The sequence below is a fragment of the Pygocentrus nattereri genome, chromosome 21 (assembly GCF_015220715.1).
Source record: "Pygocentrus nattereri isolate fPygNat1 chromosome 21, fPygNat1.pri, whole genome shotgun sequence".
Lineage (NCBI taxonomy): Eukaryota > Metazoa > Chordata > Actinopteri > Characiformes > Serrasalmidae > Pygocentrus > Pygocentrus nattereri.
The window spans coordinates 32473472-32495673 of record NC_051231.1 but is presented as its reverse complement, the minus strand read 5'-3'; the positions used below and the strand labels follow the sequence as shown (position 1 = coordinate 32495673).

The 22202-nt window shown below is 41.0% G+C and overlaps 1 protein-coding gene across 8 annotated transcripts in view; it reads right to left on the bottom strand.

Annotated features, from left to right (window-relative positions):
- LOC108443699 (inter-alpha-trypsin inhibitor heavy chain H3-like) overlaps positions 1–22202 on the bottom strand; it is a 37735-nt gene that overhangs the window by 12699 nt on the left and 2834 nt on the right. For 5 of the 8 annotated variants that reach the window (XM_037532496.1, XM_037532494.1, XM_037532498.1 and 2 more), the window contains exons 1-10: positions 7635–7750; positions 6334–6497; positions 5566–5670; positions 4287–4449; positions 4030–4140; positions 3527–3655; positions 1647–1763; positions 1357–1525; positions 406–516; positions 45–226 (exon numbers count right to left, since the gene is read on the bottom strand). In XM_037532496.1, the coding sequence (XP_037388393.1) occupies positions 45–226; positions 406–516; positions 1357–1525; positions 1647–1763; positions 3527–3655; positions 4030–4140; positions 4287–4449; positions 5566–5670; positions 6334–6497; positions 7635–7709 (1326 nt within the window). In that variant the 5' untranslated portion in view covers positions 7710–7750. Of the gene's footprint in view, positions 1–44; positions 227–405; positions 517–1356; positions 1526–1646; positions 1764–3526; positions 3656–4029; positions 4141–4286; positions 4450–5565; positions 5671–6333; positions 6498–7634; positions 7751–11243; positions 11449–11534; positions 11611–12144; positions 12294–13601; positions 13771–13895; positions 14001–14089; positions 14144–15281; positions 15324–17085; positions 17274–17390; positions 17519–17990; positions 18171–18250; positions 18433–18615; positions 18727–19750; positions 19920–20049; positions 20167–21005; positions 21135–22202 lie in introns of those variants that run through there. The other 3 variants (XM_017724503.2, XM_017724504.2, XM_037532497.1) reach the window with 2 other exon arrangements.

The window sequence follows — 22202 nt, the reverse complement described above, 5'->3', positions numbered from 1 at the left end:
AGCCGCGACACTAGAATGAATTTCACTGACACCTTCTATCCCACCTGTAGCTGTAGGTCAGCATCTGAGTCCTCATAGATCCTACGACCACGTCCATGGTTTTCCAGAGCCATTTTATTCAGGAAATCAAAATTAACATCAAATCCAAACCCCAGACAGTACAGAGGAAACTTCCCCCCAATGGCCTCTTTCACATTGGCCTGAATCCTTGTTGGGTCACTCTCACCTGTTGAAGAATGAGATGTTACCTACAGAGGTTAATTTTCCTGAGTGATGGAATCAGACAAGATCCAGAGAAAGGAAAAACAACATTGATCTGTCTGTGTAACTGTTTCAGGTTGTTGCTGATACAGGTTAGCCACCAGACCGGAGGCCTCATTGAATGTGCATGTTTGTTTTTTTTGCCTCTATTTGGGGCTCCGTCAGTCAGCAGGATGAGGATGGAGGCTGAGCCTTCTCGTGGGTGTTTGTTGATCATCTCCACTCCCTTCAGCACTGCAGCATTGATGTTTGTGTCTGAGGGGCAGAGATCAGCAATTTAAACATGGGCTATTAACACAAAACCTTCCCTTCTTCTTTAAAGAGCATAAATCCTACATTTTTCAGTCCTATCACAATATTTTTGATGTTTTATGTACAGTATATTCATCTGGTCATTCTACGGACGCCCTTAAGCAGTGGCTATGATTGGTCCCAGTTGAATTAGACTCATGTTTTGGCCATTTTTATCACTGGCCAACCCAAAAAAAAAACTGTGCAAGTTCACTCTTAATATTAAAATCTTATGAATAAATAAAAATAAACATAAATAAATATCCAAAGCTGAATGAGGCACAATTATTCAGCTCATTCACACAGTTAACTCCAGTTATGCTGGAGTTTGAGTATTTGTGTGTTTGATATTGTGAGTATACGACTGATAGACGGACAACAGGTGGAAACGCAAGCAGAGCCAAATTTTGCTCCACAATCCACTGAAAATACTTCCCTAGTAATAACGTTTTTATAGAGCTTTAAGAGGATGTTGAGCAGGATGGAGGAGAAACGTGTCGCTGCTAAATATTTATAGCCGAATCTCTTGTCTGAGACTGCGATGACCTCCATTTGCAAAGTCTCCAGGCTGTTGTCTGTGATTTGTCCAGCTGCCACGATCTCTGAGCCGCTGTAGCGGTGACTGAACCAGGTCTCTGTGACAGTGGTTGTTCCAGTATAGTTCAGTGTGTCAGACTGCAGTGACTGAATGATGCTTAGCAAACGTCTCAGTCACAATGACACTCAAGGCTTGATTTGATACGATTGAAAAAAGTCAAAATCACCCTCCCTGTAGAAACGCCATCACATTAGGTTTGAGCTTACAGCCATTATCTTTAATCTGTCTAACAAAGTCCTTTGCTGTCTTCAGGTTCCTCTCTGTGGCCTGGAGGAGTTCAGGATTCCACACTTCTATACGATCATCAAAGGTGATCAGCCCAAAGTAATCGTCCTCAGCAAGATCTCCCAAAATTTTCAGCAATGCTTCACGAGTCTAGAATAAAAAGATTCATCAGCAATTCATTCAGTGCTACACTGAAATGATTTAATATGCTAATGAAAAAGCAAAATAGCAAGTATTAAATCAACAAGTGAGTTTCGACGGTGTAGTTAACCTGCTGAATCTTCCTCCCGCTCATGGAGCCACTTCGGTCAATGACGAACACCACATTTTTCGGTATTCGTGGAATATCTGTAGGTGCAAAGTAGTGGACGAAATAACCATCTGATGCCTGACAGGAATGAAAGAAAAGAGACAAGAATGAGAGGAAAGGAGAAACAATGATATGGGTGGGAGAACATGGGGAGAGTTAGAGAATACACAAATGAAACAAGACAAGTGTGCTGACTCATTAAATCAGGCAACGACTATAAAACAGTCAACTGAAAATACTCATAACCACTGTTATGACAATAGTTACCTGAAAGAAGTTGCGGACAGACACACAGACATAGACATTCACACACACATTCACACCTATAGGCAATTTAGCACGTCCAGTTGGCCTGACTGCATGTCTTTGAACTGTGGGAGGAAACCGGAGAACCCGGAAGAAACCCACGCAAACACAGGGAAAACATGCACACAGAGAGGACCCCGGTTGCCAGGCCCTTCTTGCTGCAAGGTGACAGCGCTACCCACTGCACTACCATGCCACCCTCTCACTTATCAAAACAGACTAAAATTGAAATACAGAAAAAGTCTGATAGAAACAAAAGCTCCCTACAAGAAGGGACCTAGGAACGTGGGGAATCTAGACAGATACTGTAGTGAAGAGTGATCTCCCATTCCTTGCCCTGTACTCTCCAATCTCATCGTGATAGAACACTCATTACAGTAAGGAAATAATGTTGGGAATGCCGAGCCCTAAATGCTGGAGTGCCAACAGCTGAGACACACACACTACTCACAAAAAGTTAAAGATATTTGCCTTTTGGGTGAAATTTCAGGATGAACCTAAAATGCACTTTAACCTTTACAGGTGAACTTAATGTGACCTTCTCTAAACTTCTGAATGCACGTGTCCAGCTGTTCAGTGTTTCAGTACTTTTTAGCACAACTTGCTGTTCTCTAACAAGGAGCTTAACGGCGAGGTGGTGGTGGTGTTACAGTGTGGGCGTTACAGTGTGGGCAGGTGTGTCCAGTCAATACAGACCTGCCCTACACTTTGTGAAGGGTACAGTGACCCAGTGGCCCAAACTACTGAATAACATCATTAATCCAGTCACTGCGCCTCTGCACGAACAACACAGGCCTCATTTCATCTTCATGGACGACGACACTCCAGCTCATCGAGGTCGCATCCTTAGGGAACGGCTGCTGGAGACCGGGGCACCTCAAATGGAGCGGCCTGCACTTTCTCCAGACCTGAATCCCATAGAAAACCTATGGGATCAGCCGAGTCGCCGTGTAGAGGCTCGAAAATCTGTACCCCAGAACCTCAATGACCTGAGGGTCGCCCTTCAGGAAGAGTGGGACGCCGTGCCTCAGCAGACAACGAGTCGACAGGTGAACAGCAGGAGACGTCGTTGTCGAGCTGTAGTTGATGCTGAAGGGCGCATGACGAGTTATTGAGACACTGAGATTGTTTGTGGGAGTTTACCCACCACTGCTGTCAGCTTTTGTTTCAGTAAATTGTTTGAGACGAGGAAATCACCATCGCAGGCTTCTGCTTAAACGCCCTACTTTCATGATAACATCACTGCAGCATCAACTGTTTACGTTTTCCATAAATTTCACCCAGAAGCCAAATATCCCAAACTTTTTGTGAGTAGTGTAACTTTATTAAAAACGTTTTTATTAGCATTTTTGTGTTACTTAGACTACATTTACTTTAATAAAGGGTTATTTCTCATGTTTTCAGGGTGAAATTAAACTACTCATTAACAAAAAACTTTTCTAATTACTTTTTTTAATCCATCAATACCAATGATGCCAGTGATTGTAAAGCTGGTTATAGGTCTATCATCAGTACAGTACAGTAACATGCAATACCTGTAGTTCTCCACTGGGATTTCGTCTGTCTACATCATACATTATGATCAGGTCTCCATTTAGTCCATTTTCACCACAAACATCACACTTGGTCTGCTGCTCACGAGTGGGGTAGAAGTTCACCCACGCCTGTAATTACAACATGTCATACTATAATTCTTTTGTATGTTTTTACTGTGCCTTTTGGATTTAGTAAAGAATCCTGCATCTAGCTTTTCCTATTCAATAATGCATATTTTAGAAATATTTCCACATTCTTAAGTGATGATCAGGTTTCCTTTGTAAAATATGTTGTTGGAATGCTCTTTTTTTGTTTGTGACATAGTTGGAACTCATTAAGAAGAGCAATCACATTTGTTTGGCTTAACTGAACTTAATGTAATTAGGTATTTGTATGTCTATGCTTTGTTTACATTTCTTATATCTCTTTAGTCTAGATTCAATCAGAGAAAATATATAACATATATCAATAACTAACGTCTCTAAGTACAGGTCGTACTCACCTCTGTACCAGATCGTGTAGTGGTTACAGCATTGGCCAGCTCATTAGTGTTCAGCCCTCCTTTCACTTCCAGTAAGGAAATACCTGGACTCTCACGGACGTAAACATCAATCTAACAGACACACATGAACAAAGATAAGAAGTTTAGAATTTAAATAAGACAGAAATCTTCATCCACTGTCCCATCTTACATACAGTGTCCTCCGTTAGCGCAGCACAGAAGGACTGATCCCCATTAAGTCTGCTTTGTGCCTTTACCTTGAAATCTGCTACAGGCTGCATCGGTTGGGCATTGATGAGTAGCTGATATTTGCCAAGTCGACGTTGTAGCAGCTCCTCATAGGTCAGTTCGAAGGTCACTTTGCTGAAAGCAGCCACTGTCACTGAGGTCTTAAACTCCTCCAGAGTCCTTCCTACTGAGCTGGAACACACAGGGATCTGGTATTAACACAGCTTCTAACAGTACATGCACTGGCCACTTCATTAGGAACTCCTTTTCACCTCCTGTCAAACAATTATTCAACCAATCAAGTGACAACAGCATAAAGCCAGAGAGGCCAGGTTGAGATGGTTTGGACATGTGTTGAGGAGGAATAGTGGATATATTGGGCAAAGAATGTTGGAGATGGAGCTGCCGGGTAGAAGGAGAAGAGGTAGACCTCAGAGAAGGTTTATGGATGTAGTGAAGGTGGACATGGAGATGGTTGGTGTGAAAGTAGAGGAGGCAGTGGATAGGCCAAGATGGAGGCAGATGATCCGCTGTGGCGACCCCTAAAGGGAGCAGCCGGAAGAAGAAGAAGAAGAAGAAGAAGAAGAAGAAGAAGAAGAAGAAGAAGAAGAAGAAGAAGAAGAAGAAGAAGAAGAAGAAGAAGAAGAAGAAGAAGAAGAAGAAGAAGAAGAAGAAGAAGAAGAAGAAGAAGAAGAAGAAGAAGAAGAAGAAGAAGAAGAAGAAGAAGAAGTGACAACAGCACAATGCAGGAAATCATGCAGGCTCAGGTCGAGAGATTCAGATAACGTTCATGGCAAACATCAAAATGGGGAAAAATGTGATCTAAGTGACTATGGCATGGTTGTTGGTGCCAGACAGGGTGGTTTGAGCATTTCAGAAACATGTTTTGGAGACACAACAGTCTCCAGGAGTTCTTGATGAGAGGTCAGAGGAGAATAGCCAGACTTGTTCAAGCTGACAAAAAGGATACCGAAGTGGTCTCCAGCCCTGGTCCAGGACAGCTACTTTCCTGCAGATCTAACATGCCGCCCCTCCACTTACCTAACACGAACACATCTGATCCAGCCAAACAGGAACTTCTGAGGAAGTTAATTAGCTGGAGCAGGTGTGCCATTCTGTGGTCGCAACTAGACACTAAAGGAAAGCAGCTCTTCAGGACCAGGGTTGGAGACCACTGAGCTACAGTAAGTCAAATAACCACTCTTTACAACAGTTCACCAATTTGTTCTGCACTCGTTTCATGGCTGTGGCTCATTGTGTGGGAATCCATCAAAATGAGTTGGAGAAACTGATGAGATTTTTTGGTACCTGACCATTCCAGCACTTTCTCCCCGAGACACTGCCTGACTGTACTGCTGCTGAGCCTCTTCTTTCTCCTTCACAACTCCATCATACGTCTTCCCCTCTATGGTCCTGAAAAAAATGTTTTTTTCCAGACATCAACTTTTTGTCTTATTGATAAACTTTACAGCACACGTCACTTTCTGGACGTTAACGTATACACCTGACTAGCCCGGTGTTATCAGGCTGAATATCCCCACTAAAACAGTGCAAACACTTTGGTTCCACAGAAAAATCCATTAAGAAAAAGGAAAATGTATTGGCACAAAATTCTTTCAACAGACAATTCCTTTCCTCCTTTAACAGAGAATTCTACTGAACAACAACCCATAAGTACATAATATTTGTATACAGAGAATAACTGTATAAATCTGCAAGCCCACAATTTTATCTGCAAAAATCACATCAAAATTTATTTGTATTATTATTATTATTATTATTATTATTATTATTACTACTTCTACAACTACCATGGTGGTAACGTAGCTAGGTACCCTATCACAATGACTGCAGTTTCGTCATCTCATCCCACGGCTGCAGTTGCTGTTAGGTAACGGTTGAACAGCCAGGCATGCAAATCCGGAAAATTACAGTGATGTGAAAAATAAATACAGCTGATTGTTTTTTATTGCATGTATGACAGATACTCCTGGCTGTTTGACTGTGGAAATGTCTACAGCCTCTTTGAGGACTGAGGCCTGGTAAATTTCTGTTTCTGTTTGCCGTATGACTCACATTCTGAATTTGCTGATGAAAGCATTCTTGGGAATCTTGACTTGGAAATGGACTTCTTTGGACTCATTAAGTCGATTTGCCACACGACTCGTGATGACTGTGACGGCGTAGCGGCTGGTTACTGTGGAGTTAATGTGGAAGCTGTAGATGTCGACGTCTCGCTCCTGTATGCAGGAAATAAACAGAGAAAATGAAGAAGGCTGTATGTTCCAATGCCGAAGCAGCACAATTTAACAGTCTTGAGCCTCTTAGAAGTTCTTTGCTTATAATGTTGCAGTTGTCAACAACATTTCAAGTCACTGATATCTAACATATCATCTTTGTCTCAAGTATGAAGGATCATCTCAAATTAAGAGTTTAAATACTTTAAACTTTCTAATATTGGCTGTTTGTTTACAGCACTTAGCTACTTTCTTCATTTAATGAGTTCATGGATTTTTACCCAGTTTACCTATTGCTCTTAATCAAAGTTGTAAGTCAACATTAAACTAAACGTTTACAAAAATAGTGAAAAGGTTTTATTATATGCTTGGAAAACTAAATCTGCAGATTACACAACAGGTTGCTTTTACTTTAAATGCAACATTAAATACAACAATAAGAAAAGCAAGAGACGGCTCTAATACCACCACAATATTGAAATCAATACACTTAGATGAAGATTACTAGACCTTATTCCTTCTATTTGCCTCTTATTTCTCAAAAACGGCAAGATAATTATTTGCGTGGGTGTTCTGGCTGGGGCTGTTAAGTCTGTTCAGTCCAACTTTCAGCTCTCTGTAAATGTTAAAAATAAAAACTAACAGTGCTGCTTTGATCTGATCAAATAATCTCTCAACAGAAATCGTCCAACGTCTCATATTCTCGGATCACAGGAATTCAGCGTACTCATTGTATTATACACAATTTATAACAATCCGATCACACAATACACTGTGAGTCTTCACACAGAATTGCTTGCTTTTATGAATATTTTGAAGGTTCTCTTATTAATAGCACTGCACAATACACAAATTCCTATACAGCCCTTTATGCTATACCACCTGCAGCAATATCAACATAAGGGGAACTCTTAGAATACAGGGGCTTACACAGCAAATAAGTCAGAGCAACACAATGGCCTACGTTTAAGAGTATCTAAAAGAAAAACAACTTTGATTTTCAACAGAATTTCACACAGTAACAGGCCTAATCACTAAACGTTTGGGGGGAAATTCTCGGAAACCCTTTAAATCACACAGAGTACTCTGCACGTACAGTCAATAAAACCTCAACTGACCTAGCCTGGCCTTTCACCTTACCTTAACGGCTGTGACAGCGGCGAAAAAGCTGAGCAAGACGCCAAATAGTATTACGCCAACTGTGGCTCGACCCATGATGATCCACGCAGGACTGAAGCTGGACAAATGCACACAAGCTTATAAACAAACCATGCAGACTCTGCTATTGGTCACCACAGATAAGCCAAGACAACACCCTCCCAGTCATCAACCTCTTACGGTAACACTGGTGTACACTAAACCTGAAATAAAGATCAACACTGGTTGCTCCTGACTAAACAAGCGTATAGCAATAATCCCTGATATTCCCTGAGAAATCAGTTGGCTAATGATTTATTACTCAAGCATGAAATTAACATGTAATTGCAATTTACATTTTCACAAATTCTGACTGGCTGAATTTCTCATTTTAAACTGTTCTTTCACTACTTCTATAATAAAACTTTCTATTTTACATGTAACAGCTTACTTGTGAAAACTGAATTACTACTTCACATTGAAATGAACTGAATACAGCCAGATATTTTACAATATTTATTCAGCACAAGATCATTGTTATTGTTTTTCTAATGAAATTATTCATTGTACAGGCATAGCTGGTCTTCAGTCCACGGCCCTCTCTGCATCACTGATGCTGGGCTAAGAGATCGTTTTAGTCAAATGCTGAAGAAAATAAAAACAGTACGAAGAGTCCGACTCCTCCATGACTAGTTTTTGTGGTACAGTGAATCAAACTGCAGAGATAACAACTAAAAATTACCACTGAGCCGTTATGTATGCATGATGTATCCATTCCTGGGGCTGAAAAGAGCATAAATTATACTGCGATGTTGTTAAGATCGCAGCTCCCCCATTTTACTGATGGGTTGTAATGTCTGTGACATCCACAAATGCTGTAAAGTTCAGGTTTGATAAAAATGTGTTTTGGAGCACAAGAGGCAACAAACATGACCACCCCATGAAACCATAGACACTTCAAGCTCAATCCAGCTGAAAAGAAATAAAGCATGGAGCGTCTGGGTTTTCTGGTTTGATGATTCTGCTGGGCTCGTTTACGTCTGTCACACTATAAATGCATGAAATCTGCCACCCTGGCACTGAAAAGAGCAGCACAATTTCTGAAAAACTAAGCTGAAACCCAAGATTAGATCCAGTCCCCAAATATTTCACCATTGTTTGGAAAGTTAAAACAGTTTCTGGAACAGCATCTTCAACACAGAGAGCTACAGCTGTGATGCTATGAAATCAGAGAGCTCCCCCTGCAGGACAAACCTGTATGGTATGGGCCAACACCCAAGAACAGGGGCTGAGGAGCGTCCATAGTTAGTAACAGTGCTCCTTCAACACAAAACACCTCTAGCTTTGAAACATCAGTAATAAATTCTACAGATTAACTATTATATCTGGATTTACTGTGTTTACCAGGTTGCTTTCACTTCTTCATCTTGATTTTGATCATTGAAGTCCTCATATTCAAGATTGCTTTTTCCTTGAAAACAAGAAACAATGAGATTACAAGCATGTTGTAGCACTGATGACTAGCATCAAAAAAGAAGACATTTAAATGTTTGTCAAGTTGCAGCTGGCTTAGGTCTTAGTGAGATTTCACCATACTGACAGGACTTTCACAAGCACAGTGATGCAAGGTAAGGGGTAAAAAGGTGAGAACACTGTGTGGACAGAGAAACAACCATAAACACCCTCTGCTTCAGCCCAGTCTCAGCTTAAACACTCCCTATATGTGACTTTTAGCGAGGAATACGGTTTCAGCGTTTGTCACAAACCCCAACATATTGGGAGACATTCACATTTCCCAACACGTCATCCCAGCTGTTGACCAACACACAACGACCACACCTTTATTTACCTTCTCAGTCGGGGCAACAGCAGCACAGATGAGTTAGAGCCCAGAGTTACGCTGACCATGGTGGAGGTGGACGCATCTGAAACAGGGGTAGGTGCTCAGAGGAATGGGTTCCCGGCCAAGTTACACCCTGTAGCTTTCTATTCCCATAAACTGTCACCCTTGGAGAGACTCTATGGAATTGGTGATCGGGAATTATTGGCGGTGAAGCTTGCGCTAGAGGAATGGCGGCATTCCTTTGACCGTTTTAACAGACCACAAGATCTTGGAATATCTTGGCACAGCAGAGACTAAACGTTCGACAAGTGTTTAGTCGATTCTATATTTTCTCAAAAGGCACCAGTCCTATTTCCTTAAGACCCTTTCCAGACTAAGAAGTTACATCTCATTAACACTGTTAACATGAGCCATTGTGAGAGGTTGGTAACAAAACCAGTTAGTTTCATGTGAAATTTGACTCGTGTTGCATTTATACCCAGTTAATATGGGTTCAGTCACTCCATATGTAGTTAAACTCAATACTGAAGATGAGTATTAGAAGCTGATGCTGCAAACGTCAAAAACTCCATTATTATTCTATAATTCATATAAATTGTAAAGCATTATAAGATTGGGCTCCGTGGTAAATAACTTTTTAATACAGGGTGATTCAAACAGATTCATCCAATTACGAAGTGATTTATTTAATTTGTAAATCATTACAGAACATACAGTAAATTGGAAATGGTTTGTGAGCATAAACTTTATTATGTAATTTTACAGGCGGCACGGTGGCGTGGTGGGTAGCGCTGTCGCCTCACAGCGAGGAGGGCCTGGGTTCGATTCCCCGACCGGGTTACCGGGGTCCTCTCAGTGTGGAGTCTGCATGTTCTCCTCGTGTCTGCGTGGGGTTCCTCCGGGTTCTCCGGTTTCCTCCCACAGTCCAAAGACATGCAGTCAGGTCGACTGGACATGCTAAATTGCCCCTGGGTGTGAGTGACTGTCTGTCTGCCCTGCGATGGACTGGCGACCTGTCCAGGGTGTATCTTGCCTTCCGCCCGAAGACTGCTGGGATAGGCTCCAGCACCCCCCCGCGACCCTGACGGAGAAGCAGGTTAGAAAATGGATGGATGGATGGATGGATGTAATTTTACGTCTCCGTAGGAACCTCCTCCAGCTGTACGGACAACATCAACACCACAGCCAATCCCATACTCAGTTGAGCATGTCAGGTGTTGCTGAATTCACGGCTCTTTCAGCGGGATTTCGGAGATCGTCCAGTGCTGTGGAACCAACGACGAACGATCTGAGCTGTTGGAGCTTCACTGCCCACAAAATCACGCTGCAGTTATGACGGATTCACTCTTATTGAAGTGGAGAACGCAGAACGCTTTCTGCTCAGGGGTCTCCATCTCTTCTCAGACTGAAGGGAGCAGTCTTCCACTGATGGTCAGAAACTCTATGACCCCCTCTTTCAATAGGTATGTAATTGGGTCCTCAGCATCTCATGATTTAAAACATATGGCGCTTTGAAATCGGATGAATCTTTCTCAATCACTTTGCATTTTGTCTGGAATTGCTAACGTCAACAATACCGTATGAATTAAGACTGCTGTGTCACGTGAATCCAATGTTTTTTCCTTTACCAGTTTCCATCACCCAATCCTGATTGGCTGATCTTAAATGTGAACTGTCTCGTATCGCTGATCACCAAAAAGAACATGTTCTGCCCTCAGATGGAGACGCCAGAACACAGTTCCCAATAAAAATGACTACTCAAGCTGTGCTTAATTAAAACATCGAACGGTTCTGATTCAGCTGTTAAACATTTCATCAGAATTAAGAACAATTAAGAAGCGCGTCTTCAATACACAAGTCTACAGCTGTGACACTGTGAAATCAGAGAGCTCCCCCTGCAGGACAGAGTTGTATGGTACGAGCCAGCATCCAAGAACAGGAGCTGAAGAGCGTCGATAGTCAGTAGCAGTGCTCCTACAACACAGAACATATTCAGCTTAAAAAAACATCAGTAATCAATTTTATAAATGAACTATCATGTCTTAATTTATTATATTTACCAGGTCGCTTTCACATCTTGATCTTTGATTTTGATGGCTGAGCCTGATAATTCCTGATATTCAAGATGTTTTTTTCCTTTGAAATGAGAGACAGTTTATGGAGTCATGAAGTGTTATGGAGCAGTGGTAACTCGTCATAAAAGAAGATATTTAAACGTCTCTGTATGAGTCGCAGCTGGTTTTTGTGACAGTCTTTGGTGACTCGCCATACTGATTTTGGCAGGACTTCCATGAATAAAAATGAATGAGATTTTGCAATACCCACAGATGGTTCAGATTAGTTATGAAGGTAAAGAGCAGCAGCTGTTTTTATTTATTCACAGGATTTTTAACAAATTTGCCAACTACTCATCACAAGTCTTTGAAATGCATTTTATACTGGGTAACTCAATCCTGGTCCTGAAGATCTATCACCATGGAGAGTTCAGATCCAACACACCTGGCTCTAATATTCAGATGCTCCTGAAGGCCTTCAGTACCTGGATTAGGTGTGTGTGATTGGGTGTGGAGCTAAATTCTGCAGGGTGGTAAGATCTCCAGGTCCTGGAAGGGCACCTCTGCTCCATTTCTTTCATTTTCTCAAATCTGATGTTTTCGTCTTTCCTCTTACCGAAAATTCCTTGGATGTTAACATGGCTTGGTTGCTGCTGAACCGCAGGCCACAGAAACATTTCTCCATCTTTCTTATGTCGGAACAACACCACACGCACAGTCCCCATGGTGACGTCCACTTCCTCAATCCTCAGAATCAGAGACACGCTGGGGGACAGAATCAACAAAGACCATGGCACAAATAAATGGTTAACATGGCCTGTTCCACAATGTGTGAAGCAATCACAGCTCCAGACTCATTTTGAGTTTAGTCAGTTGTCAGCAAAGTTAAATCTGAGCGCCATAAATAAATGTGAGTGAGGGAGTGAGTGAGGGAGTGAGTGAGTGAGTGAGGGAGTGAGTGAGGGAGTGAGTGAGGGAGAGAGTGAGGGAGAGAGTGAGGGAGAGAGTGAGGGAGGGAGTGAGTGAGGGAGAGAGTGAGGGAGGGAGTGAGAGAGGGAGTGAGAGAGTGAGTGAGTGAGTGAGTGAGTGAGTGAGTGAGTGAGTGAGTGAGTGAGTGAGTGAGTGAGTGAGTGAGGGAGGGAGTGAGGGAGGGAGTGAGAGAGGGAGTGAGAGAGGGAGTGAGGGAGAGAGTGAGGGAGTGAGGGAGGGAGTGAGGGAGGGAGTGAGAGAGTGAGTGAGAGAGTGAGTGAGAGAGTGAGTGAGTGAGTGAGTGAGTGAGTGAGTGAGTGAGAGAGAGAGTAGTTTACTGGCATGTAGCTAAATATGCAATGTTTTCATGAACTGCATTCCTGAAATAAGTAAAATCCCTGTAATTCTCAGATTGTGTTCAGTGTTATATTGATTTTAAAATACGGCTGCAGAACCAGCATTAATTCTAACAGGCATCAGAAACGGCTCACAGGTCGTGCTTTTGTGCCATGGAAAATTATTATGAAATGAAAGCGTTAAATATTTGGGTCCTATATGACATCACTGTCCAAATCACTGTTTACAACAAGCACTACAGTCCAAATAATAGCGCCATATTCGACCAGATCCCAGAAAGACTGAGAAACCTAAACATACTAAGTTACTTAAATGTCTATCACAAGCTTTAATTGCTCGTGTTCAGTTTAGAGCTTTGTTTAAGAAAAAATTAAGTAGATTCAATGGTCTGGCTTAATGCTAGTGTTACTTAGGAATTTCCATTAATTGGCCAATAGATATTAAAATTTTGGACCTGGCAGAAATTTGATGAATAAATTCTACTTTAAATTTCTACATGTCCTTCTACATTAAAGATTGCTATTTTTAAAGTGGGTGTGGATGAACGGCATGTTACGATTTTCTGTCTACATTTCACAGGCTCCGTTTTACACATGGAAGTTGTCAATTAATTATTAAGTGAAATTAATTTATCTACTGCGTGCCAAACCAATTTAAACAATATATTGTACTCTCTATTTGTAGTCCACATTACTTTAAAGCCTTGAACAGCCTATTCTTCCTTCCATTTCAACGCTGGTTTAATACCTGTCAGTCTCATGCTTGCTGGGCTCCTGTCCCCACAAAAACATCACATCATTCAGGCCATCGTGATAAAGGATATGAGAGGTGTTGAGCATTAAGGAATAATCCGTTTTGTAATGAAGAGCGATTTGATTGAAGCCTTTTGTTGAGAGTTCGCCATTCATTGAGAAATCTGTGAAGGGGGGGACGCGGCAGATGGAACAGTAACATAAATCACTCTCATTAATGCATTATTACAAAAATATTAGGTGTCTGAACAAGGTGAGTCAGCGGAGCACCAGGTATCAAGCACCTCACCTGAGGAGGGGTCCGTCAGGAGGCGGAGTTTGGAAGCGGCAGGGAGATCATAACATACTGGCTTAGGCTGATCAAGAGAAGAGATCAAGAACCTCACGCCAATCACTGAAAGACAGGGAGAGAGAGAGGAACAAGACAGACCTTCAAAGATGAGGATTATTAAAGTGCAAATCACAAGACCAACTTCTACCTACCTGGAGGTGGAGTTGTTGGAGCTGGAAATTGAAACGCTTTCCTTTTTAGTAATTCTGCAGGCAATACAAAGGAGCGTTATCATTTGATTCAGTTTGTAGAAAGCAATATTTATTAAAGTGTGTACAAACTATTGGCTTGAAACTGAAATGATCAGCTGAATGAAGTTTTGCAACAGCCATTTAAAGACGTCAAGCAGAAATCACAAAGAAATACAACTGGAACCACTTCAGTGTCTATAAACAAACTAAAAACACTGGTAATATCTGAGGTCATGAAAAGAGAAGTGTGTTTTAATCTGAACATGAGTAATTCTCTGCCGGGATGTTCTCTCTTTGTCATTGATGTTAAAAAGTCAATTCATCAGATTTCTGCCCCAAGTGCTATTACTGTGAAGGCAGTCTGATGGATTAATCTGAGTCTGGAGGATCGAAGAAAACGCTACCTGCCTAAACACGAAGTGCTAACCATAAAGTCTAGATGAGGCATAACGGTCTGGGACTGTTTATCATGGTTTGGGCCCCTTAGTTCCAGTGAATGCCAACTTTTGTGGCAGCAGTTTGTCGAAGGCTTATACCTGTTCCTGTTGTAGCATTTGATATCATGTAGTGGGCAGTACTGCGGTCCTTCACACAGTAGACCAGAGTTCAAGCATACCCAGTAAGAGCCCGTGGACAAAACTCTTTACACTAAAGTCACCTATATCCGTAATATGATTAGATTTTAAGTTCTAAGAGGGTCTGCCAAATGTCATAAATGTATATATTAGCATGGCAATGCCCCACTGTGTCCACTAAGAAACAGTTTGGTGTGGAAGAACCTGACTGAGTCCCGATCTTTGCCCCATCCACACTTTTGGAATGATTTGGCACCAATATCAGTGCCTGACCTCACTAATGCTTTGATGGGTGAAAGGAGGTAGCAGTGCAGGGTTTCAAAATCTAAAAAGCTGCAAAAGCTGAAACCAACTCCATATTAATGCCCTTGGCGTTACAATAAAATGTTCAGTAAGGATTGAAATAAGATGTTTGCGTGTTTATATAATTATTAATACTTCTGGCCATGTACTGCACTTTAACATTTCTGTGGCGACAACTTTCCTGCATGTGTACGCAAGCTTATGACCCACAGCGTCCTTCAGCTGTCCGGATATGCAAAGAGCAGTAAAGTAATCATACACACACAGAAACTTACTGCTGGAAGAAATACTTCGCAAACGAGAATGTGCTCTTCCTCCTGCAGAAGAAACAAATTTACGTCACTATAATTTTCGCTTTCGAACAACTAATGCTGAACAAACAGCTGACACAATAAAAAAAATAACTAAATGATCTTATTACAATTTTACATTTAAACATTCATGTAAAAGGAAATCACAGCCATAATTACAGGCACACTTTCCAAGGCCTAGATCAAAGCAAAGGTAAAATATGAAACCGATGAGTCAGTTATCTTTTTCTGAACATCTGCCTTTAAATGATTATGATCAAAGAGGTTTTAAAGTTTATTCTTGATTCAAGTGATTCAACAATTTTTCACAGTACGATAGTCTCGGAAAACGTGTCGGGGTACACGGTATTTTACAAACAGTAAAAGCAGAACTGCGCTATTGTAGCTGTTTGAGGTGGAGCACTTTAAATATTTTGTATCCAACTGATGATTATTTTCATTATGGATTCATCTGTCGATTATTTTCTTCATTGATCGATTGATTGGCTTTTAAACATTCTGAAAATAGTGAGAAATGCCATCACAAGTGATAGAAACAAACATGATCAAAATAGTTGCTACTTTACTGCATTTACTGCCAGACTGATCCTGTCTGCACCTTTAACTCACCCTTATGTCAGCTGTGTGAGCGATTGAGCGAGCGAGCTTGTGTATGTGTTTCTTTATGGGGTCAAATCAGTGTCTGTGTGTGTCTAAGTTAGAGGCAACCAAACAGTAAGAGTGCTGACTTAGCCGGGAGCAGAGATGTAGAAAGTTTCAAGCCCACTGACAGGCAGTCGAGGAGGAAAGGAGATGCATATGTGCGGTGTAATGCTTGGAGTAAGCCTAGCTTTAAACCGCCGCTTTTGGTGTAGGGTTGGGTCCAAATATTTGACTACTCAGATATTTTTTCATTGGGTACATTTGGCTTTTTGTGGGGGATTGGATATTGTTTTTTTTTTTTTTCTTTTGGCTTGAACTGCAAAATACTGCCAAGTTCTGGGTTCTGGGGAAGACACTTTACAGAAAGAAAGACTACAGTAAATAATGCAGCTTTGATTTATATTTGCTGAAAACAGTAACAAACATGGCAAGAAGAAAGACAGCCTCTCCAGTGCTAACAGCTAAGAAGACAGCCGCTTGCTCCACGGAAAACCATCACTACACCCGTATTCAGGCTCTACAACATAAAAGTCCTTGTACAAATTAACCTAAAATTGCCCAACCAAAACACGTATTTTCTTGAAGAAAAAAAACAAACTGAACTACTTAACCGTGTGTCAAGACTGAAACCTCGAGTCATCTAGGGTTCTCCAGAGAACCCCCAACATTACAGGATTTTGAAATGGGCTTTTATTGATGGTCTACATTTAGCCAAAAAAAATAATAAATAACAAAATAAAAACAAAATACTTGCCCAACAAATGAATATCTGCATTGTCAAATATTCAGGTTCAGCCATACTGTAAACATAATTAATGTCAGTTTTACTTAAATAATGCCAGCAGGCTAAAATGCCATAGTACAGGCTCAGTTTCAGCACAAATGACACACGTTTAGAAGATAAAGCTGCAGACTGCTGCCATGTGCAGTTTTACTTTGGCATTTAGTGGGGCTGACTTAAAAAAACAAAAAAAAAAAAAAAACAAAAAACAAAACTGTACTGTTTACACCATAATAAACACAGTGGTCTGGTCAAGAGGACCATTTGGCTCTAAAGCTCAAAAACATTCTTTTGTACTTTTCCATTATGTGTTCTATTTCTTCTGTACACAGAAAAAGTACTTGCGTGATGTTTTTCTAGGTTTCGTTTGCATTTCCTTTTCTCCCTCTTTAGGTTTGTGGGCGACCTGTGTCTCCTCTCCTTCGGGCTTGGTGACCACCATGGAAGTCAAAGGGGTCACAAATTCATATTTAAGAGAGAGATCCAGGATTTCTTTCCTGGCTGCTTCCTTCTCCTCCCCATTAAGTGTCATCCTGAAACACAGAACTAATGGTGCTCAGTGTGATTTACAAACATGCCCCTACAGAACCACACAACGATGAACATGTCCGGAACACCAAACAATGCAGATCACTTCACTTCTCACTCACTCTTTCTCCAGGAGCTGCTTCACTGTAAGATAAGCCCAAAGTCTCTGGGTGAAGTGCTCATGTTGTGGCAAAACTCCCGCTATGTCTTTCATGAACACGGAGTCCTGGTAGGTCACTCTACTGTTTTTCTGCAAAGAGGCAAGAACAATAAAATGAGAATGAGGTACTGCGAGCAGAAGCCATCTGTATACACTGAAGTGATCCACCTTTACTGCTGGAGGTGAGTGTAAGATAACGACGGACTGAGTGAACAGATAAAACGTGGACAGCACAACAAAACTTGTATGATGGTCCTGAAGCACTGTCACGAATTCGATGCCTGCTAAGGCTCCTTTTCAGTTAAAATGTTGCCCGAAGAGAGAAGCCTTTAGAAGATAGTGACTAGTTAGGCAGCTGCCTCTAGAATGGAACACTATACAACTAGAACTGTGCCTAATAAACTGGCAACTCCAGTCCAAGCCGTCAGCCTGGGGCGGAGCTTTGGTCAGTTACATCGATGCTAAGCAAGATGGAAGAGAAACTAATCGCTGCTAAAAATTTCTCGTCAAAGTGGCCTGGAAGCGAAAAGTCTTAACAGCGTTAAACCAGGATTAGTCTTACTGAGACTGCGATGACCTCTGCTTGGAAAGTCTCCAGGCTGTTGTCTGTGATCTGTCCAGCAACTACAATCTCTGAGCCGTTGTAGTAGTGGCTGAATCTGGTCTGCGTAACATTAGAAGATCCAGTGTAGTTCAGCTGGACGCCGGTTAACAGAGGAACGGCCACCTCCTCATAGAAACCCTACAAAACAAAGACGGCGCTGAAATGCTGCAATAGAGCCGCGACACTAGAATGAATTTCACTGACACCTTCTATCCCACCTGTAGCTGTAGGTCAGCATCTGAGTCCTCATAGATCCTACGAGCACGTCCATGGTTTTCCAGAGCCATTTTATTCAGGAAATCAAAGTTAACATCAAATCCAAACCCCAGACAGTACAGAGGAAACTTCCCCCCAATGGCCTCTTTCACATTGGCCTGAATCCTTGTTGGGTCACTCTCACCTGTTGAAGAACGAGATGTTACCTACAGAGGTTAATTTTCCTGAGTGATGGAATCAGGCAAGATCCAGAGAAAGGAAAAACAACATTGATCTGTCTGTGTAACTGTTTCAGGTTGTTGCTGCTACAGGTTAGCCACCAGCATATAGGCCTCACTGCATGCCTGAGTTTATTATTTGTTTTTGCCTGTGTTTGGGGCTCCGTCAGTCAGCAGGATGAGGATGGAGGCAGATTGCTCTTGTGGATGTTTCTTGATCATCTCCACTCCCTTCAGCACTGCAGCATTGATATCTGTGGCTGAGGGGCAGAGATCAGCAATTTAAACATTAGATATTTACCAAAAAGCCACCTTCTCTATTAAGGACCCGTATCCTACTTTTTCATGCAGCACGTTTATGTGACCCTTCTCCAGAAGCTCTTAATCAGTGGCTATGATTAGGCCCAGCATTATTACACTCAGCTGTTTTGATCACTGGCCAACCCAAAATGACTTACTTAATATATGTTTTTATTTATTTATATATATATATATATATATATATATATATATATATATATATATTTGGGGGCAGTCGTGGGCTGGAGCTTAGGGAGCTGGCCCTGTGACCAGAAGGTTGCCGATTCGATCCCCAGCACCGACAGTCCATGACTGAGGTGTCATTGAGCAAGACACCTAACTGCTCCCCGGGCACAGTGGATAGGGCTGCCCACCACTCCGGGCAAGTATGCTCACTGCCCTCTAGAGTGTGTGTGTGTGTGTGTGTGTGTGTGTGTGTGTGTGTGTGTGTGTGTGTGTGTGTATATATATATATATTCTCTAGTGTGTATGTGGTTTCAGACGTCCATGAGGTGAAACACATGTGTGGAGGACTGTTGGGTGGATTTAAGGTCTGGAAGTGTATGAACACAGACTGTTTTAACCAAGGAAGTAACCAAGCACACAGTATAGACAAATACAGTAAATACTGTTATCCAAATTTGAATGTGGCAAAATAATCAACTAGCTCATCAACACAAGTTATAAATGGCAAAAATAATAAGCATACTAAAAAAATGATGCTGGTCATGATCGCAGAGCATGGTTTTTCTGAGTTTTATGTGTTTTGTTAAACTAGCCACTAAGCTGGAATGTCATACCGCTGTGTTTAAATGTGTGTGATCAATTACAGAATACTATCAGGCAATTATACAAAGTCAAAATCACCCTCCTTCTAGAATTCATCACCACCTTTTGGTTAAACTTTCTAATTGGTATTTAAATTTTTATTTAAATAAAATATTTGATTTACAAGCTTAGGTTTGAATATGGGCACAATCTTACGTCCACGTTCTTCAATCTTTTTCACAAAGTCCTTTGCAAGTTCCAGGTTCCTCTCTGTGGCTTGGCGGAGTTTAGGTTTCCATAGATCTACTTGACTATCAAAGATGATCAGACCAAAGTAGTCCTCCGCAGCAAGATCTCCCAATATTTTCAGCAATGCTTCACGAGTCTAGAATGAAAAGATTCATCAGCAAATCTTGGTGCTATTTTGGCACATGCATCAAAATTATTTTATTTGTTAATAATACAGAGTAAAATCACAAGTATTAAATCAAGCAACTCTCAACAGTGTAGTTTACCTGCTCAATCTTTCTCCCGCTCATGGAGCCACTTCGGTCAATGACTAACACCACATTTTTCGGTATGCGTGGAATATCTGTAGGTGCAAAGTAGTGGACGAAATAACCATCTGATGCCTGACAGGATTGAGAGATAAGACAAGAGAATGAGAAAAAAGGAGAAACCATGATACGTCTTCAAAACCACATTAAACGCCACCAGCAAACTATTCGGAAGACATGCCAAAAGAAAGCCTTTTTATCATCTAACGACCAATCCAAGTGAGTGGAGTTCTTTAGATGCTACTGGAAGCAATTTTTATGGTAGATGAAACATTAGAGCAGTTTGGTAACAAATAATCAAAGTGGGTTTGATGTAAACATATGGATGGTTATACAGAAATGTGCCTCATCCCCAGTGTTAAGTAAGGACACTGATGTTTTGAGGCTGGGAACCTTGATAGGATACATGACATCATGGATATATGCCAGGGGATTTTAAATGAAAAACTTGCTGCCTTTGCAAAAAGCTAAAATGCATCATGGTTGGCCATTCCAGCAGAACAGTGATCCCAACCTGACCTAAACCCCTCCTCCTTGGGGAGGGAGATATCGTTGACCTCCCCTGGAGTTCAGCGTTTTGTATGTGCCCATTTCTGCCGTGTTTAATAAACAGCAGTTCTTGCAGTAATTAAGTTCGGTAAGGGACGTTTCACAATGACCTAAATGCTGGAGTGCCAATAACTAAGAGACTTGGTTTTGTTTAAAATATATATTTTTTGATAAGGTTTTTTTGTGTTACTCTCACTACATTAACTTTAATTACATTAGATTTATCATATTTTCAGTGTGAAATTGACATTGAGCTGCTTGTCCATAAAGACATTTTTAATTATTTTTTGTCCATCAACACCAATGGCCCCAATAATCGTAAAGCTGTAGATCTACCATCAATACTGTGCAGTAACATGTAATACCTGTAGTTCTCCACTGGGATTTGGTCTGTCTACATCATACATTATGATCAAGTCTCCATTTAGTCCATTTTCACCACAAATGTCACACCTGGTCTGCTGCTCACGAGTGGGGTAGAAGTTCACCCACGCCTGCAAATACAAAACATTATTCCATAATTATTTGGACATCTCTGCTACAGTTTTTCTTCTTGTTTTCACTTCAGTTGGTTGTTGCTATACTGCTTGGACATGGTAATGAATCTTGCAAATGCATCAAGCTTCTCCTATTTAATACTATGGCCCAGTCCCATTTCTTCTTTTTCACCCCCACCCCTTGTTTTCAAGTATTATTAATCGTCGTAATTTTTAACAGCGAAAAGTCTTCCGTTTGTGGGTTTCTTTGGTCTCTTTTGCTCCATCTTGCCAATTTTTCTTTTTATTAATGCAGTGGTGTAAAGCGCCGCCACTGGACTCTAGAGTGTTCTCTGGAGTGACCAATCACGCTTCTCCATCTGGCAATCCAATAGATGAGTCTGGGTTGGGCAGTTGCCAGGACAACGGTACTTGTCTGACTGCATTGTGCCAAGCATTTCATGCTCCCAACTTTGTGGGAACAGTTTAGGGACGACCTGTTCCAACAAGACCGCGCACCAGTGCACAAAGCAGGTCCATAAAGACATGGAACGAGTTTGGTGTGGAAGAACTGCACAGAGTCCTAATCTCAACCCAATAGAACCCCTTTGGGATGAATTAGAGCGGAGACTATTAAGGTCAGGCCTTCTCGTCCAACATCAGGTGTCTGACCTCACAAATGCGCTTCTGGAAGAACGGTCAAAAATTCCCAGAAACACTTATATACCTATGTATGTATGTAAGTAAGTAAGTAAGTATGTAAGTGTATATATATATATATATATATATATATATATATATATATATATATATATATATATATATATATATATATATATATATATATATATATATATATATATATATACATACACACACACACACACACACACACACACACACACACACATACATACATATATACATACATATATATACATATATATATATATATATATATATATATATATATATATATATATATATATATATATATATATATATATATATATATATATATATATATGTATGCACATTTTTTTCATTCTCACCTCCTTTAACCTAAATTTAACTGAAGGATTGACA